This window comes from Nycticebus coucang, chromosome 20 (assembly GCF_027406575.1).
Source record: "Nycticebus coucang isolate mNycCou1 chromosome 20, mNycCou1.pri, whole genome shotgun sequence".
In the NCBI taxonomy this organism is placed as follows: Eukaryota; Metazoa; Chordata; class Mammalia; order Primates; family Lorisidae; genus Nycticebus; species Nycticebus coucang.
This window is the reverse complement of record NC_069799.1, coordinates 29,921,607-29,942,359: the sequence shown is the minus strand read 5'-3', so window position 1 is coordinate 29,942,359 and position 20,753 is coordinate 29,921,607. Positions and strand designations below refer to the sequence as shown.

The 20,753-nt window shown below is 43.2% G+C and overlaps 1 protein-coding gene, 1 non-coding gene and 1 pseudogene across 2 annotated transcripts; 2 read left to right on the top strand and 1 right to left on the bottom strand.

Annotated features, from left to right (window-relative positions):
* LOC128573232 (U1 spliceosomal RNA) lies at nt 1–164 on the top strand. Its single transcript, XR_008376386.1, has one exon. It is a non-coding gene; the product is annotated as a U1 spliceosomal RNA (small nuclear RNA).
* Nucleotides 165–6,201: 6,037 nt separating this feature from the next.
* On the top strand, nt 6,202–6,686 carry LOC128572733 (60S ribosomal protein L23a-like). Its single transcript, XM_053572796.1, has one exon. It carries the CDS (start codon nt 6,202–6,204, stop codon nt 6,667–6,669), a length of 468 nt encoding a protein of 155 aa, XP_053428771.1. The 3' UTR covers nt 6,670–6,686.
* A 5,753-nt stretch (nt 6,687–12,439) lies between these two features.
* On the bottom strand, nt 12,440–15,983 carry LOC128572729 (forkhead box protein K2-like; annotated as a pseudogene).
* Nucleotides 15,984–20,753: the final 4,770 nt, after the last annotated feature.

Below are 20,753 nucleotides of genomic sequence, written 5' to 3'. Positions count from 1 at the left end.
ATACTTACCTGGTAGGGGAGATCCCATAATCACAAAGGTGGTTTTCCCAGGGCGAGGTTTATCCATTGCACTCCGGATGTGTTGACCTCTGTGATTTCCCCAAATTTTGGAAACTCAACTGCATAATTTGTGGTAGTGGGGAACTGCATTCACGCTTTCCCCTGAAAAAAAAGAAAAAGGAAACAAGTGAGACCTCGTCTCTACTAAAAATAGAAAAATTATCCTGGCATTGTGGTGGTTGCCTGTAGTCCCAGCTACTTGGGAGGCTGATGCAGGAGGATTGCTGGAAACCAGGAGTTTGAGGTAGCCATGAGTTAGGCTAATACTATAGCATTCTACCCTGGGCAACAGAATGAGCTTGTTTCTAAAAAAATTTTTTTTTCTGTAGCATCATGTCCAAGTTATGTGAGTGAGGTGGAGATATTAGCACTTGCTTCAGAAATTCCAAGAACAATACAAATAGATGTTGTCTGTTGTGTGCTTTATAGATTTTATTCTATGAAAGTTTCAAATAAGATTCTGCAGAAAGTATAGTTAGTAATTTTAGCAGAACACTAAGAATCCCCCAAATGTAAGAAAATCTATTGTTATTTAACTTCAAAATTTTGTTTTTATATGAACCATAAAAATTGTTATATGCTTTAATTTCCCATTTTAACATAGTTAAAGGTATCTATTCCGTTCATTTTTTTTCTCATTCTATATTGCTCTAGGTAGAGTGCCATGGTGTCATAACTCACAGCAACCTCAAATTCATGGGCTCAAGAGATGGTCTTGCCTCAGCATCCTGAATAGTTGGGACTGCAGGTATCCTGTAGCATATCTGGGAAGTTTTTCAATTTTTTTTTTTTAGACAGAGTTTCAAGTTGCCACCCTGGGTAGAGTGCTGTGGCATCACAGCTCACAGCAAGTGATGCTCTTGCCTCAGCCTCCCTCGTAGTTCGTACTACAGGCACCTCCCTCAACAAACAGCTATTTATTTTTTTTTTGGCCAGGGTTGGGTTTTGAACCCACCACCTCTGGCATATGGAGCCAGCGCTCTACTCCTTTGAACTATAGGCACTGCCCAAACGGCTATTTTGTTGTTGTTGTTGCAAGTTTTCCTTGTTGTTTTATTAGCTGGCCCAGGCAGGGTTTAAACCTGCCAGACTCTATCCACCGGCCAGCACCCTATCCACTGAGCTATGGGGGCTGCCAAGTTTTCAATTTTTTTTTTTTTCAAGTTTTTGAGGATCTCTCTGTTTTTCTTTTTTTCTTTTCTTTTTTTTTTCTTTATTGTTGGTGATTCATTGAGGGTACAAGAAGCCAGGTAACACTGATCGCAGTTGTTAGGTAAAGTCTCTCTTGCAATCATATCTTGACCCCTACTCAGGCTGGTCTTGAACTCCTGGGCTGAGCCTCTTCGACTTCCCAGAGTGCTAGGATAACAGGCATGAGCTACCACACCTGGCAGCCACATTTCTTAAATATATTATATCTTAGCAGTTGAGAGTATTCTTGAGGATATATTAATGTCTCTCTGATTACAAAATAACTATTGTTTTATAATTATCTCTGGCTTTGGATATGTTTATCAATACTGTTATTTGCAAATATATGTATATATATATGAACACACACGCACACATACACGCACACATATACAGCAAAACTTCTCTAAATTGACCCCTCAAGGGACTGTAATAAATTTGTCAATATACGGAGATGGTTAGCATAAGGAAGTAGGCCTACTGTACTTACACAAAAATGTGCTGTATGTGTGAATATTAGCCAATTTGAAAAGGTGGTCACTGTAGGGATGTGGTCAACTGTTCATGTCCTTCTGTGTGTATGTATGTACATAAACACACGAATAGATACATAAGCAAACACACACTCACAAATGTGGCAAGATCTCCATGATAATGAGTGAGGACCTCCCTCTAGATCTGTGCTTGGCTAGGATCACTCCCACATCATGGCTAAAAGGAGTTGGAGAGGCCCACATAATAACTTTAATTTCTCAATGGGAGAAAGTTGAGCAGGCCATTCTCCAGTCTGTAACCAAGACTAGAGGTCCTCTAGTTTGCCAAGTGAATGATGGTCTGCTTTCTCTAAATGTCCCTTTTTTTTTTTTTTTTTTTGAGACAGAGTCTCAAGCTGTCACCCTGGTTAGAATGCAGTGACATCACAGCTCACAGAAACCTCAAACTCTTGGGCTTAGAGATTCTCTTGCCTCTGCCTCCCAAGTAGCTGAGACTACAGTTGCCCGCCACAACACCTGGATATTTTTTGGTTGTAGTTGTCATTGTTGATTGGCAGGCCCAACCTGGATTCAAACCCGCCAGCTCCAGTGCATGTGGCTGACAACCTAGCTGCTTGAGCTACAGGCGCTGAACCTAAATGTTCCTTCGTAAGGGAATTAGAAGGATTTCACAGTCTGCACTCTGGATCCCAAAGCTCTCATAAACTTTATTCTTTTTTTTTTTGAGACAGAGTCTCACTATGCCACCCTCAGTAGAGTGTTGTGACATCACAGCTCACAGCATCCTCAAACTCTTGGACTTAAGCAATTCTCTTGCCTCAGCCTCCCTAGTAGCTAGGACTATAGGCACCTGCCACAACGCCCAGCTAAAAATCACATTTTTTGAGTTGAGGCCTCACAATATTGCTTAGACTGGTGTCAAATTGCTGGACTTAAGTGATACCCTCATCTAAGCCTCTAAGCAGGTGAGATTACAGCTGTGCTCCACTGTGCTGGACTATCATTAAAGCATTTCTTCCCAAATTTTTGATTCCATGTGAGGGATACATGAACATGGGGCTTCTAGTCTGCCATCTTGCTAACTTTACTTTATCTATAAGTTTTCACTTTCTATTTTGTTATGTATTAAATGTTCTTAAATTTTAGATTTAAACTTTCAGAGCTATGTGTTAGAATTCCAACTTATGTAAGAAGTAATTTAGATAATTCATAGGCACTCCATATTTACTAAAAGGCTCACTTTGAAATATTAATTTACTATGGGCAAAAGGAACTCAGTAGGATTGTCATCTCTTTCCTCAACCTACATATAATTACAGTTTAATTTTTCCCCATTGCTTATGTACATATTGTGACTTACCATATTTTACAAAGTTCAGCCTCTTACTTTATATATAAAACTAAGGCTTTTGGTCTCTTCTAAAGAGTGAAATACAGCCATTGCAATTTTTGTAAAAATATCAATATATTAATAATATAATACAAATTATCTTTACTGTTTTCAAATATTTATTCATTAAAATTTTCTGGCTTGGCACCCATAGCACAGTGGTTAGGGCACCAGCCACATACACCGGTGGCTGGCGGTTTTGAAACCGGCCTGGCCTGCTAAACAACCGTGACAACTACAACAAATAAAATAGCTGGGCATACAGTGCATCTTACAAGGGTACATGTGAAACTTACTAAATGTAGAATATAAATGTCTTAACACAATAACTAAGAAAATGCCATGATGGCTATGTTAACCAGTTTGAGGAAAATATTTCAAAGTGTATATAAAACCAGCACATTATACCCCATGATTGCATTAATGTACACAGCTATGATTTATAAAAAAAAAAAAAATAGCTAGGCATTGTGGCGGGCACCTGGAGTCCCAGCTACTTGGGAGGCTAAGGCAAGAGAACTGCTTACATGCAAGAATTAAAGGTGGCTGTGAGCTGTGACTCCATGGCACCCTACCCAGGGCAACATAGTGAAACTCTGTCTCAAAAAATTTTTTTTCTGGTACGTACCTTATATTAATAAATCCTATATTTTCTATAAAATTTTATGCCATATGCTACATAAAATATTCAAAATACCTACTATCATCCAATAAAATGTTAACTACTATTAAGAGAAATGCCTGCCTACATAGGTTCACAGTCACAGTGGAATACTGTAGTTATCTAGGAATAAACATTTTTTTTGAGATGGAGTCTCACTCTGTTACTCAGGCTAGAATGTTGTAGCATCAGCATAACTGATAATAACTTAAAATAACTGTGTTTAAGCGATCCTCTTGCTTCAGCCTCTCAAATAACTGGAACTACAGGTGCCAAACACAACTCCTGGTTGTATTTGTCTTCTTTTACGAGAGGGGATTTGGCTGTTACTTAGGCTGATCTCAAACTTCTTTTTTATTAAGACAGAGTCTCACATTCTTGCTCTTGGTGGAGTGTCATGGCGTCATAGCTCACAGTAACCTCAAATTCCTGGGCTCAAGCAATCCTCTTGTCTCAGCCTCCCAAGTAGTGGAGATGGGGGTCTCACTTTTGGTCAGGCTGGTCTTGAACTCCTGAGCTCAAGAAATCCACCTGACTCAGCCTCCCCATGTGCTAGGATTACAGGTATAAGCCACTGTGCTTGGCTAATGATCCCAGACTTATGAGCACAAGCAATCCTCCCACCTTGACCTACTGAAATGCTAGAATTACAGGTTGAGCCAACCGAGGTGACCTAGAAAAGCTCTTAAATGGTACAGCAATGTTGTATACAGAATTGAATGTCTAATTCTTTAATTCTTGTTTTGAAATTTCATAGTAGTGTGTACCTTACTCAGGGTTGGATTTTCAACCTCAATTTATTGGGTCTTTGGTTTGGTTTCACCTATGTATGATAATATTACATGAAATCACAACGCATATATACTTCAATATGTGGTTCAATTAAAATAGGAATTTGCCATGTCTACTATTAATTATAGCTGGTTTTTTCCTAAGAATATTACGCAAAATTTACGGCGGCACCTGTGACTCAGTCGGTAAGTCACCAGCCCCATATACCGAGGGTGGTGGGTTCAAACCCGGCCCTGGCCGAACTGCAACAAAAAAATAGCCAGGTGTTGTGGCGGGCACCTGTAGTCCCAGCTACTAGGGAGGCTGAGGCAAGAGAATCGCTTAAGCCCAGGAGTTGGAGGTTGCTGTGAGCTGTGTGATGCCATGGCACTCTACCAAAGGCCATAAAGTGAAACTCTGTCTCTACAAAAAAAAAAGAATATTACGCAAAATTTATTTATGAGTTTGGTTTTTTTTGTTGTTGTTCATTTGTTTTGAGATAGAGTCTCGCTTTGTCGCCCCCAGTAGAGTACTCTGGTGTCAAAGCTCACAGCAACCTCTAAGTCTTGGGCTCAAGCAATTCGCTTGCCTCAGCCTCTGGAGTAGCTGGGACCACAGGCGCCGGCCACAAAACCTGCTATTTCTAGAGATGGTGTCTTGCTCTAGCTAAGGCTGGTCTTGAACCTGTGAGCTCAGGTGGATCGGCCCACTTCGGTCTCCCAAAGTGCTGAGATTACAGGCGTGAGCCACTGTGCCTGGCCTATGTGTAATCTTGTATATTTTTTCCCTTGGTGGTTTTCAGTGGTTATTATGTCCCATCTAGGTAAATAGCCATGATAATGGTCTTAATCTTACCATGTATTTATTTATAAATCTGTTTTTTCTTTTCTTTTTTTCTTTTTTTTGAGACAAAGTCTCACTTTGTCACCCTGAGCAGAGTGCCATGGCATCATAGTTCACAGCAACCTCCAACTCCTGGGCTCAAGCCATTCTCTTGCTGTGGCTCAGGCTAGTCTCAAACCCGTGAGCTCAGGCAATGTACCTGCCTTGGCCTCCCATGTGATAGGATTACAGGTGTGAGCCACCACTTCTGGCCTCAGACATTTTCAATATACGTCATGGTATCTGGATAAAAACATGCACAGGAATAATTTAGTAACCAGAAAGATGAATGCTTTTGGGTGTTATAAGCATAGGCTGTGGCTGTTCTGAGGAGGGTTAAATTCCTGCCAGTCTCTGGTGAGGGGATTGGCGATCCCAGAAGGCTTCTTGCAGGAGGTGGCATTTAAGCTCCAAAATGATGGGCAAAATGTGGTGGTATATGGTACACCTCCTGGCTGAAGGGCTCCACTACTACTTGGACTTTACCTAACAGAGGCTGTAAGTAGTTCCTTTTATGCAGGCCTCGTGCCTGCTCTGGGAGGCAGTTCTGCCTGGAGCATATTGGTATTTGGCCCTGAAAATAAATTATATCCTTTTATAAATCTTATTTATATGTGGATATGGATGTGTATGTGTATGTATACACACACACACACACACACACACATATATATACAGAGTAAATATGTGTTTTTCAGAATGGAAATAACATACCAACAATTATTTAAAGTTTGAGATTGCTCTTTTCACAAGATGGTGCCAAAAGCGAAGAAGGAAGCTTCTGCCCCTCCCAAAGTGGAAGCCAAAGCAAAGGCATTGAAGGCCAAGAAGGCAGTGCTAAAAGGCATCCACAGCCACAAAAAAAAGATCCATACATCACCCACCTTCCGGCAGCCAAAGACTCTGAGACTCCGGAGGCGGCCCAAATATCCTCAGAAGAGCACCCCCAGGAGAAACAAGTTTGACCACTATGCCATCATCAAGTTCCCCCTGACCACTGAGTCTGCCATGAAGAAGATAGAAGACAACAACACACTTGTGTTCGTTGTGGATGTCAAAGCTAACAAGCACCAGATCAAACAGGCTGTGAAGAAGCTTTATGACATTGATGTGGCCAAGGTCAACACCCTGATCAGGCCTGATGGTGAGAAGAAGGCATATGTTCCACTGGTTCCTGATTATGATGCTTTGGATGTTGCCAACAAAATTGGGATCATCTAAATCAAGTCCAGCTGGCCAATTCTAAATATATAACTTTTCGCCATAAAAAAAATAAATAAATAAATAAAGTTTGAGATTGTTTTCAATTTACCTGGACTCTGGTCTTTTCAGTCCTGCTTTCCTGATTACAATGCTGAGGAAAATAGGCATTGGTGGCACATTTCATAAACTGATCGAAGCCATCTATGAGAAACCAACAGCTAATATTATACTGAATGGAGTAAAACTGAAACCTTTCCCCTCAGAACTGGAACAAGACAAGGTTGTCCTCTATCAGCACTACTATTCAGCATGGTGTTGGAAGTTCTACCCAATACGATCAGGCAAGAGGAGGAAATAAAGGTTATCTAAATGGGAGCAGAGGAAGTGAAACTCTCCCTCTTTGCTGATGATATGATCTTACACTTAGAGAACTCCAAAGACTCAACCACAAGACTCCTGGAAGTGATCAAAAAAATACAGTAATGGCTCAGGATATAAAATCAATGTCCACAAATTGGTAGCCTTTGTATATACCAATAACAACCAAGATGAGAAGGTAATCAAGGACACAATTCTTGCTCCTTGGGAGGCTGAGGCAGGATCGCCTAGGCCCAGGAGTTGGAGGTTGCTGTGAGCTGTGACACCACAGCACTCTACAAGGGTGATAAAAGGAGACTCTGTTTCATAAAAAAAGACACAACTGCTTTCACTGTAGTTTCAAAGAAAATGAAATACCTAGGAATATACCTAACAAAGGAGGTGAACGACCTCTATAAAGAAAATTATGAAATCCTCAGAAAGGAAATAGCAGAGGATATTAACAAATGGAAGAACATATAATGGTCATGCGTGGGAAGAATCAACATTATTAAAATGTCTATACTTCCCAAAGCAATCTTCAGATTCAATGCCATCAGTATTAAAATACCAGCAACATACTTTCAAGACTTGGAAAAAATGATTCTTCATTTTGTGTGGAACCAAAGAAACCCCATATAGCTAGGGCAGTTCTTAGTAATAAAAACAAAGCTGAGGGCATCAGTCTACCAGACTTTAGGCTGTACTACAAGGCCATAGTGATTAAAATAGCATGGTATTGGCACAAAAATAGAGACATAGACATTTAGAACTTAATAGTAAATGAGGAGATGAAACTAACATCTTACAGCCACCTAACCTAATCCTTGATAAAACAAACAAGAACATACACTGGGGGAAACAATCCCTATTCATAAATGGTGCTGGGAGAACTGGGAAACTGGACCTGCACCTCTCTCCTCTCACAAAAATTGATTCAAGGTGGATAAAAGACATAAATCTAAGGCATGAAACAATAAAAATCCTCAAAGAAAATATGGGGAAAACACATAAAGCTATTGGCCTGGGGAAAGACTTTATGAGGAAGACTTCCATGGCAATTGAAACAATAATAAAAATAAACAAATGGGACTTAATTAAACTTAAAAGCTTCTGTACAGCTAAGGAGACAACAACCAAAGCAAATACATAACCTACGCAATGGGAAAGGATAGTTGCATATTTTGAATCAGACAAAAGCTTGATAACAAGGATCTTCAGAGAACTCAAATTAAACAACATAAAAAGAGCCAACAATTTTTGTCACTGGGCAAGAGATGAATAGAACCTTGTCTAAAGAAGACAGATGAATGGCTAACAAACACACAAAAATTGCTCATCTTCCCTAATTATTAGAGAAATGCAAATCAAAACCATCCTGAGATATCATCTAACCCCAGTGAGAATGGGCCACATCACAAAATCTCAAAACTGCAGATGCTGGCATGGATGTGGAGACAAACAATCACTTTAAAATTCCTGGTGGGACTGTAAACTAGTACAACTTTCTGGAAGGAAATATGGAAAACCCTCAAAGAACTCAAACTAGAACTCTCATTTGACCCGCAATCCCATTACTGGTCATCTACACAGAAGAAAAAAAAACTCTTTTACCATAAGAATACTTGCACTAGACTGTTTATCGCAGCTCAATTTACATTTGCCAAAATGTGGAAACAGTCTAAATGCCCACCAACACAGGAATGGATTAACAAGCTGTGGTATATGTGTACCATAGAATACTAATCAGCCACTAAAAAAGATGGAGACTTTACATCTTATGCATTAACCTAGGTGGAAATGGAACAAATTATTCTTAGTAAACCATCAGACGAATGGAGAAGCAATAATCCTATGTACGCAATTCTGATATGGGGACAATTAATAACCTAGTACAAGGTGCAGGGCGGGGGATGGGACAGAAGAGAGAGGGAAGGAGGGAGGGGGTAGGGAGTCATGGTATCTGGTACACCTTTTGGGGGCAGGACAGAATTATAAGAGGGTCTTTATCTAACAAATGCAATCAATGTAACCTGGTTCTTTATACTCTCGATGTATTTTCAGCTACACTAATAAAAAAAAAGACAAAAGGAGAGAAACAGAAAAAAGATAAGATCTTTGGGGCAGAAAAACCATAGCAAAATGAAGTCCTTGCTATTGAAGTAAGTAACTATGAAAAAATAAAAATACAACAGAACAAAGCAAACAAACAATAAAACCAAATTAAATGAAAAAACAATTTATATTGCAATATATTTCCTGGACACCAGTTTGTGCTCCAAGAAGACAGGAAAAAGGAGATAGTGGCTCAAAGAAGCTATATAATGCAGTATATTACCTGGACACCAGGTGGCACTCTGGAGTTAGGAGATGGAGAAAACATGCTGCTTTTACTGCACAAGATAAGGGACCAGGCCACTATCTTGTATTGAGGTGATCTGGTCCCATCTTCCTGATACTTGGCTTGGCTACAAACACACAAAACTTGGCTACAAACACACAATCAGGCCTTTGTCATTTTGCTAATATTCAATCCCTGTAGGGTTGGGAGCCTGAAATTCTTTCCAGAGTACATAGGAGATGCACCTAGAGTTTTCAAACTGTGCCTCTAGGCCACAAAGTGGCTTTCCTCAAGGTGCAAGAGCCACTCAACTTTCCCCAAGGGTGGCTGCTCAGCTCAGAAGTAGCACCAGAGCTGGTCTCACACTGGGAACCTGTGGGCTGTTCTCCTGTGCAGCCCTCCTACAATGGTGGGGTCCTCATACCAGCCAAACCAATGAGAGGTCTATACTGCCTGGTGTTTCGATCCCTGCCGCAGGGTGCTATCCAAGTTCACTCGCTTGCCTAAGTCCTCTCCTGAAAACTCTGGTGAGCATCTAAGTCCAAAAATTCTGCAGGACAGGCCTTCCCTGTCTTTAGCCCTCCTCTGGAGGGCTGACCAAACTCTACTCGCCACCAGGCACTTGCCTTCTGTGCTGGTCTTTCACCCACTGCTCCTGATGTCCTTATTGATTTTTGGAGACCTCTGCTGGTGCACTGTGGTCCTGGAGTGATGTTTCTGGGCAGAACACTTTGGCAGGAGGTGGCTGGAGTTCTCTCCCTGGTCTCACCACCAGTGACTGCCAAGATGTTTCTAGTCTGACACCTTACTCTACCCTGTTTTATTTAGTTTCAAAATGATAGAAGTGACGATGATTATAAAATCTCTTCACAGTTGCCACTGAAGAGAACAGTGTGTGAGTACATTGTGCTCACTCAAATGCCTTTTTGAAAACATTGCCATGTCTTTCAAAGTTTGAAAGATTCTTAAGTAAACAGGGAGTTGAGTTTGGCAGAACAAAGAATAAAGTTGGAGTAAAGGAACTCTTTTATGGATGCTAAAATTTTGCCCTGGTGTTCTTGCCACTTTTTATTTATAATCATTAGACTGTATCTAATATATTTCACCTGCACAGTTACATTTCAATTATATATTTGGTATAGTTGCCAGTATAGGAGAAAATCATGTCTATTTTGCTAATTCTTATGTTTTCCCCTATTGTTAAGGATGAACAAAGTTTGTTTTGCATGAATTATAAGGAGATATCACATGAGAAGGACTGTTGGGGCTCCCTTGGACCCTCTGGGTTTCTCAGTTCTGACTTAAACTGATAAGACATATGTTCTTTATTTAAGATAGAAGGGTGTGAACAACCTCTCTGGTGCTACATGGAAGAGAGGATTCAAAATTTTTTGAAACTTTCTAAATGATTCTTTCCCTATGAGTTTGTAGCCTAAAGAGATTCAGTGAAGGGAACCAAGATGACATTTGAAAGGTCTTTCTTATTTGTCCTCCTAAGGCTTTATCTATTGCCAGCGTGTTTTGAGGCTTTCTTCTCATCCTTGAGTATACATTCTTTTTCTATGGGAAAAATTAAAATGACAGATGAGGAAAAGGAAGACGCTTGGTTTGAGAATATCTGCTTACTTTTATAGCTACATCCAACTCTCTTTTTTTTTTAAATTAATAAAAATATTTTATTGAATTTCAGGAACTTGGTACTTTTTAAAAATTTCAAATCTTTGTACACAAATCACCACTATACTTTCTAGAATAGTGGAAGTTAGGGTTAAAGATTGTCGCTTCTCCCCTTATGTCCCACAGCACAGAAACCCCAAGTCCTGACACTGCCCCCCCCCACCCCGACCACAACTACCAGCTACTGTTACTCTAGCAGGGGACAATCACAGAGTGGTGGATCTCTCAGGAGGCCAACTGTCCACAAGCACACTATCCTCAAGTAAGGGAGCACCAGCCCTACATCACATTACGCACACTTGGAACACCCCACGTAATTTGGATCACGTGAGTTTCCCTTTTGTATTCTTGTTTGGTTCAGGACAAAGCTGCTGAAATTCAGTTTCTAGTCCCTGAGGAACCCAGAAGTTTGACAAAGGTCAAAGTGGAGCCTTCTTGAAAATAAGACACTGAGGAGCCACAGTAGAGAGCGGGGCGTTCCCTGCCACACACGCTGGCCATCACAGGCAGGACACCTAGGCTGGCCTGTGAGCGCCAGGCAGTGATGCCAGGGCAGCTCAGCAGCCCTTGGTGTGTGTGGAGGGCTCTTAGGAAGTCAGAGCTAAATCCAGAATTTAAAAACTACCTTAAAGATCGACAAGACCTGGGCATGGCAGTTTGCTGATTTGTGGTTTTGTTTCTGCATCTCCTGGATATTCTTAGTAGCCTACAGCCAAGGCAGGAGCAAAGAGCAGGGAGCCCACACCTGACAAGGTGCTCTTGGGTCTGGGCACCAGGCGGAGAATGCTGCTTCCTTTCCTTAACATTCGGGAGCTGGCAATTTCTTACCTGTGACCCCAAAAGCAACCCTTCCAAATCTGTAAATTCTATGTTTTAACATCAGAAGTAACCGGTTTATGGACCGAGCTTATGTAGGGAAAATCTACCCAGAGTTTGGCTTCCTGCTGTGTAAATGCATCTCCAGAAGGACGCAGTCCACTCGCTTAGCACTGCACAAGCCCAGTGTCCTTGTCTGTCCACTGAGAGCTTGAGGGCTGGCCTCCAGGCAAAACCCCTGTTAGGTGTGACTGATGGGTCTGGCCCTGCTCTGTGGAGTGGCCCGAACCCCCCCCCCCCCGCCCAAGAAACAGCACAATCCAAATTATTTTGCAAATTGCAAACCTTCTGAGTAAAAGACAAAAATATACATTCCAAGGTATCTGTTCAGTGCTCAGAAGTTGCAGACTGAGCCCTGAGGGGCCGACCAGCTCCACATGCTGCCGCTCACTGCTGTCACACATAGGGTCTCATTCCAATGATGGTTTCACTTTTATTCTCTAACTGGCTGAATTATAACCCAGCTAGTATGCAGTAACTCCAGACTTTTTAATATGCACCATCTGCAATGACATGTGACAGCCCCATACCTGTGGATCGATACACAATACTTAGAAGAGATTTATCTTATTTGGTCTTTATGTAAATAAGTGTTTTAAAATTGCCTAAATACACCATTCCGAGCTGTTTCAATCCACCAGGAAAATACAGGTTTTTCCCATTCTTTAAAAAAATTAAATACCAAAATAACTACATTTAAATAAATGTTATGATGATGACATTAAAAATTCACAATAAGGCTAGAGCCCTTTCTGTTTGCTCTCTGCTCTGTCCTGACCCTGGGAGTTGTCCTCCCAAGGAGCAGAGCTGAGACTGTGGGGCCCCCACTCCCCACTTGCACCTGTCTCCTCCCTCTCCCTTTGAATATCTGCAGGAGGGTCAGCCTTAGCATTACAGTGTTCAGTTCTGAAAGGCCAGGAAGTTTCCTACTGCAAATCAGAAAATGGCCCAACCATCTCCAGCACTTCTCAGCAAGATGCTAACCTAGACCCTGGGATGAACCAGCAGCTGGGGCTCTCACTGCATGGGGAAAACGCAAAACTCCAACACAGTTGAGCCGAGAGCTCGTCAGATGCCACCAGAGCTGGCAAGGATGTGATAAAGGGCACAATAAAAGACTGAATCTTTTTTCTAAATGTAGTAATAATGGCTCTGTCACTTTAAACATACACAATACTTAGGAGGCTGGTTTTACTTAGAGTGAAAATATTATGCCAGGGACAAAGTCAACACAAAGAAACAAACAATAAAAAATACCAAGAAAGAGAACAGTTAAGTGCAGCTCGAGGAGTCCCGGCAGCTCTTTTGCATGACAGGCTCATCCCTGGGCCCTCACATGTGCCTCATGTGCCCGGGCCTGCACCTGTGGCTGCGGTGCCGCTTGTCTGTCCCACCCACCGACGGAGGTGCTGAAATCCTTCAGGCAACCGCTCTACCATAGGACATCTGCAGCTGTCACAGAGTAGCTCCATCTGAACTTTAACAAGACAGGCAAAAGTAAATCATTCCACGGGCTAGGCTGAAAACAACAAAAACACAAAATTATGTTGTTTCTTTCCCCAAATGAAATCCACATGAAAGTCCTGTGTGATTCCAAAATTTCCAGAGCAGAAATGGAGTGATGTGAAATGTCAAAGACCCCATTATTGTGTAAAGAACGTACACATCAAATAATTCTAATTCCACATGAGAGCAACAAAATACTGTCTGATCTCCCAGTGCCACCAGTGGGTCCTGCCTGGCCTCTGGAGAGGCCCTAGTCCCAGAGGCCTGCTCATCAGGTGCTGCCCACCATCCTCACATGCAGTCTGGTCCAGGGGAAGGCCAGGGAGTTTTCTTACTTGTAGTTAAAAGCTGCACCCAGAGGCAGCGGCATGGTGAGTGCTTGGCAGCAGAGCCACCATCTCAGAACCAGTTTTGTTGTATGTGTTTTTGTTCAAGTGTGACTTCTGTCTTTAAATTAAGGAGCTTTAAGGCCACCTGGGTTTTGTGTTTTCAGTGCTGAGAGGTGAAGTCCAACTGCAGGGCCCTCTACCCACCGAAGGAGCATCGGTGAGAGGCAATGTCTCCTTTTGGCACCACAAAGTTGAAATTTTTGAAGTAAAAAAGCTCTCCCAGATGCCAGTTTTGGATGCCTTTCTCCCTCGCAGCTGCCGGTGGCGTGTCCATGCTCAGGGCGATGACGATACTCTCACTGTCCTCTGTTTTCAGCCACTTCAGCTCTGGCTGCTCTGGCTGGTCGCCATTCTGGCGCTTTGTGGGCAGGGAGGCTGATGCTGAAGCGTGGGTTGCCAGCACGTGCAGAGGGTTGGCTGCCGCATTGTTCACGTGGCCATGGACTGTGCTGGGGATTGGTACCACATGAGTACCATTTTGTGTTACAGTTTTTATTGGTAGCTGGTGTTGACCTAGAGGCGCCTGTTGTACTATGGTGACCGTCTGGACAGGGGTGGTCTGTGACGGCTGAATGATCCAGCTGGCAGCGCCTAATGTGGGATGGCTAATGGCGGGAATAGGTTCTACTTTCGCTTTCACTTCCCTGTGATCACCCTGCGGCTCAGACTTGGTGGGGGCCAGCACAGCCGCCTGAGTGACCACAGCTTGTCCTGCAACAGTGTAAGTGTTTGCTGGGGCCAGTCCAGCCACACTGGTGACCGACACCGCTGGTAACTGGTGGACGATGTGAACTGTCTGCACGATGGGTGGCTGGGAGGTTGGAGTGGTCCCTGGGGCTGCAACCGTGTAAGTGATGGGCTTAACCACCTGTGGCAGCTGTGCTGAACAGCAATGAGGACTGGCTGGCTGGGCAGCGGTGACCCTGGTTCACTCTGGGCAAACCGAGCTTCCTGGATGACAGCGAGTTTGGGCTGTGAGGCGCCAGGCTCAGGCTCCAGGGGTGCCGGCGAACCTTCCTGGACAGGCTCTCGGGGGTCTGGGCGCCACTGGAGTGAGCAGACAGTACCCCAGCATGATTGGGAGAGGCTGGGGCGCTCCTAGAAGAGAGCGGTCCCAGAGGGGTTCTAAAGCAAGGCACGCCCCTAGGCCGTCTTTTCCTAAAAGCCTGCTCTATTAATTTGCTTTCAGAGGCAGGATCTATCCTCCAGAATGAGCCTTTGCCTGGTTCTTCCTGGGAACGCGGTACTTTGGTGAAATAACGATTCAGAGAGAGATTGTGGCAAATTGAATTCTGCCAGCCCTTGTCTGCAGTCCTGTAGTAGGGGTAATTTTTTGTGATGTGTGTGTAAATTCCATTTAGGGTAAGTTGTTTATCAGGAGCCATCGTAATTGCTTGCACTATTAATTGTGCATAGGAATAAGGTGGCTTTGAGTCATCCTTTGGGCTGTCTCCTCCGGAAGTTTCCTTTTCATGTTCTGGCTGCGAGTTTTCCGGCCATTAAATTGAGGTCAGATGGCATCACTCGGCCCACTTTGTACCCTGAAGACCCTGCTCCCCGGGGGCTGGATGGGCAGGAGTTGGCAGCACTGATGGTCCCCGTGGGGGACGGGAGGGGACTGATGAGATGGGCCATGGTGTCTGGAATGTTGATGGTCAGGGGCAGATGTGCGGCTGCACGGCCTTCACCGGGGACTCAGGTGCCTCCTACTTCTCCCTCTTCTAGCTGGACAGGGCAGTGAATGTGATCTTGATGTTTGTGCTCGGAAACCTGAACGTGCACACGGGCTGGCAGCTGCAGCGGTGGCGCCCGTCGCCTCTGGAACACGCCGTCCACGAACACGCCGTTCTTGCGAGGCAGCGCAGGTAGAAGTCGCCGCCCGTGTTGGGCCTGGGCTGCCCGGCCGGCGGCTCCGGGGCCGCCCTGCCATGGCCGCAGCCGCCGCCTGGGGCGTGAAGATCTGGAGGTGGCGCCGGGAGATGAAGCTCGAGTGCCCCATGCTCATGTCCACCGAGCCCTGCGACGAGTTGCGCCCGATGGTCACGGAGCGCTTCTTCATCAGATACTCAAACTCGCGGCCCTCGATCGCGCCACGGCCCAGCCGCCCGGCGGGGACACGCCGCCCCCGGCCGCGGCGCCCGCGGGTGGGGGCCCACGGCCGAGAGCGCCGCCGCGGCCGCCGCCATCGGCCTGCGTGAGGGCCCGCAGGCCGCTCGGCGCTGGTGCGGGTGCCGCCGGCCGTGGCCCAGGCGGGAGGTCGGCGCCGCGCTCCGCAGCGAGGCCCAGCCGAGGCCGCCGCCGGCGAGCGAGCGAGCAGCGCCTACATCCAACTCTCCTTTCATAGCTTGTATTTTCTGAAAGCCACAAAAGCAATGAAAAGAAATCCTTTAGTTTTCTAAAAGAAAACCATTAATGCTAAGTGGCTAAGAGAATTTTAGTTAACTACTTTCTTAACTTAAAATGTCGAGTTCTTCTTAATGGTTAATTCTATGCTTCCCTTTAATTTTATCTTTGGTAAAATTAGGAAAATACTTTGAATGAGATAACATTTCTAAAATGCTTAACATTTATGAAACTCATTATAATGTCAGTGATTATTATTATTATTATCAGATCAGAGTTTGAAAGATTCTTAAATAAACAAGGAGTTGAGTTGGGCAGAACAAGGAATAAAGTTTGAGTAAAGGAACTCTTTTATGGACGCTAAAACTTTGCCCTGGTGTTCTTGCCACTTTTTATTAAAAAATTAGGAATAATCCCAGAAATCTGACATTGAATTTAATAATAAAAAATAAGAGGATATTCTGGAACACTGGCTTGTGTACTGCAGTTGGGTGTTGAGCTGAAAAATACTATTAGACAGAAGGATGTTCAACTGCAACAGAAGGATCAAGCCTACCAGGTAATATTGTATTTGTCCTTGCATAACATTAGTAAAAGACAGATACACCATTAATTTAGACTTTTCTCTTCACTTAGATTATTGAAGAATCTGGTCCCTATTTTTCTCATACTATAACAGATTTCTACTGAACATAACTATTATTATATGCTAGGTAAGTGAAGAATATACATTTATATATTGACCATCCATTGCAGGAAGAAAGGAAAGCTTCTGAGAAAAAAAATTAAAAACCTAAGACTTCACACAAAAGCCAAAGTGACTTTTGAATAAATACATAGAAGAACTGAAGGCACAGGCCTGGACTGTCCTTCCTACAGAACTTCCTTGGAGGAGCAACTCTCCCAGGTATGGTGATTGACCGGGTAGGCTGTGTATTTTCTCAGTCAAAAATTCCTCCCACTATAGTAACATAGTAAAGCAGATATTCATTAATCACAAACACTTGAGATGGTAAAATCATACAGCACTAAATGCTGTTCTTTCTTGGTGAGGTTGTAGTCCAGCTGGACTACAACAGGTAGAGGGAAAATGGTACAGAAAACATGGACATGAAGTTTCTCATTGTGACTCAAACTTCGAAAGAAATAAAAAAAGCAATAGGCCAGATGTGGTGGCTCAAACCAGTAATGCTACCACTCAGGGAAGCCAAGGCAGTGGATTGCTTGAGCTCAGAAGTTTGACAGCCACATGAGCAAGAGCAAGATCCTGTCACTATTAAAAATAGAAAAACTGGCTCAGCTCCTGTAGCTCAGTGGCTAGGGTGTCAGCCACACACACCGGGCCTGGCTGGTTTGAACCCAGCCCGAGGCCTGCCAAACACCAGTGACAACTACAAAAAAAAAAAAAATAGCCAGGCATTGTTTCAACTGCCTGTAGTCCCAGCTACTTGGGAGACTGAGGCAAGAGAATAGCTTAAGTCCAAAAGTTTGAGGTTGCTGTGAGCTCTGATGCCATAGCACTTTACCGAGGGCAACACAGTGAGACACCGTCTCAAAAAAAAAAAGAAAAATAGGTTACCCAAGGTCATTTACTTTACTTTTCCCCATCTTCAAAAGTTGTTTTCCTCTTTACCATTTTTAAGAAAGAGGGGAACTTTAACCTAGGTTTTGAATGTACTTGGATAAAAGTGTGGTGAATTGTGGGTGTACCTTCACAAGGGTGTCATCCATTGAGTTGGTTCCCCCATATTATATGCCTCAGTTTCTCTCTCTAAAGTCTAAAACTTCTGTGAAGGCTCAAAACAGAGTGATCAGCTCTTCTATGGGTTTCCTGCATGAACCACGTTTCTATTTATTTGGGGGGATTTCCTATAGGGCAACTCTTCCCTCATGGTGTCACCCTGGCTACTTTCATGTGGACTCAGGTCACCCAGGGAAGCCTTTCAGGAGGAGTAAAATGCCCCTTTTCTTCACGATGAGAGTTTATTGTCTCTTTTCTCTATCCATAACATAGTTCACCCGCTTCTGCAAACACAGGAAAGCCAATTGGAATTAATAAATGTTGGCAGGAAAGGCAATGAATACAACCCCTTTAAAACATACTCAAAGCAGCTGAGAAACACAAGAAAAAGCCAGTACAAGTTTACGAAACACAGAAAGCAGTCCATCCGTGACATGCAGTCATTAGCAAGCAAAGCAGGTGCTCACACCACAAGGAAAACACCTTAGGGAGCAAATCCGGTCCTGAGAGATCTTAGAGACAGAGTGTGGAGATGAGGAACAAGAGAGACTTTGAGACAGAGTGTGGAGATGAGGAACAAGAGAGACTTTGGATGCAGGATACATGAGTCTATAGTACAAGAGCTGGGAGAGTGGCCCTCAGAGGAGTTTTTCCAGAAGGTTCATCAGTGCTATGGGGTCAAAACTATTGCTGGGGACCCCAGGACCTCTGACTAATGCTTCTGCTCAGTCTTTGACTCTCAATAGAGAAAGATACCAGAAACAGGATAGGTTTCAGAGTTTTCCAATGTTCCCTCATTCCCTGGTACTCCTCTGCTGTGTTCCCCTTGCAGAGAGAGCCTTGACCCTTGCAGAGAGTGCACCCTTTCTTTGCAGGAGCCAAGGGGAATTCAAAGGCCCATCCCCTAGTAACCTTCCATTTCTGACTACAAGGTAGGAATAAAGGCTATTCATGTGTACTGGCTGACAGGAGCATGACTTTTCAGTCTCTATAAACAGGATAGGAAAGATAGGATAGAGTGCAAGATAGAGCATATTGATGGAATGATTGAAAGATTGATAAACCAGAAGAGGGGGAACAGAACCCCCAACAGCAGACTGGAGGAATCAAAGTGTGAAGCCCTCTGAGTTTTCACTCTAAGGGGCTTAAAAGCTGCTTTTCCTATGCTGAAAACAGGGGGTTCTGGGGAAATATGACACAATTTGTCAGAAGTCTGTGGATAGAAAATGATTTGAAACTTAGCACAGGAATTGGGTCCTTGTAGTTTTTGGCTTGGGCTAGTTGTTTGCTCTCGACTCAGGGAAGAACCACCCAGATCCTTTCAGGTGACATTTTTTTCATGACCTTGCTTGAAAGGTGGTCTGTTTGTGTCTACAGAAGGGGGTCTGTTTTAAGACTGATTTCTGAACTCACTCAGGCATAGAAAATGGGGGTCCCTGTCTGGGCCCAAGTGGGGGAACAGTGTATCAGCCTAACGGGGCCTCTCTGTAGCAGGCCCAACCTCAAACTTCCACTCAGCATGACTTTCATGGGTCATCTCTATGAAAGTTCTTCCCCTGAGACAAATCTCTGTCTGGGTTTCTGGCTACTCTCTTAGTTTAAAATTGGGAACTGCTTTTTCTTAAAGTTTTGTGATCTGTGCTTCCACTTAATATTCTTGTTGATAAAATTAGGATAGTATTTTAAGTGTGATAATGTTTGTAAAATGCTTAGCAGTTATAAAATACTTAATACATATATTGTTTATGATTATTATTTTGTATCAGAGTTTGAAAGATCCTTAAGTTAACATGGATATGAGTTGGGCAAAACAAAGGATGAAGTTAGAATAAAGGAACTCCTGGTTGGAATCTGATAACTTTTCCCTGGTATGCCAGTCACTTTCCATGTGAAAACTAGGACTCTGCCCAGGAATCAGGCATGGAATTTAAGAATAGAACACAAGAGAGGATGTTCTGAAACAGCTGGCATGTGCAGAGGAGATGATGGTGGAGGTTAAAGTTATTATCAGACGGAAGGATGTGCAACTGAAGCTAAAGGATCGGGTGTTACAGGTACTATTGTTTTTTGTTGTTGCATAGCATTTGATAAAGGACAGATGTACTGTTCACTTAGATTTTTCTCTTCACTTAGAATATTAGAGATTCTTGTTCCCATTTTTCTAATACCATATCATTATGTGTACTGAACATAAATATTGTTATATGCCAGGTAAGTGATGAATAAACATTTATATATTGACCATCCATTGCTGGAAGAAAGAAAACCTTCTGAGAAAAAAATTTAAAAACCTAGGCTCACGTGTGAAGGCTGAAGTAACTCCATTGAATAAACACATAGAAGAACTGAAGGCACAAGCCAGAACTCTTCCAGGTTTGGTGACTGACTGGATAGACTGTATATTTTCTCAGTCAAAAATGCCTCCCAGTATAGCAGAATAGGACAGCGGATCTCCATTAATCACAAATATTTGAGATGGTAAAATTATACAGTAGTAAATGCTGTCCAGCTGGACCACAGTTCTACACACAGGGAGAAGGGAAGTGCTACAGAAAGCATGGACATGAAATGTCTCCCTGTGATGCAGACTTTAAGAGAATCAGAAAAAATTAACAAGAGGGGGTAAGTACTGACAGGAGACATTTAGAGAGGAGAGATACCTGTCTTGTGGGGGAGTTTAATCATTGGTTATAAGATTACATGAACTCTAAAATCCTTTAGTCCAGCTCTGAAATCCTTCAATTAATTGCCTTATACAGAATATTAATTGCCTTGTACAGAATATTCACATAGTGCAGATTAAAGTTTCATGGGTTCTTATGTGAATGAGCTAGATTACCTTGGACTCCCTGTTGGGGAGGCTCTCTAGGTT

What these genes read in the sequence shown, in the direction of transcription:
- LOC128572733 (XM_053572796.1), top strand. Translation starts at nt 6,202, where the DNA reads ATGGTGCCAAAAGCGAAGAAGGAAGCTTCTGCCCCTCCCAAAGTGGAA.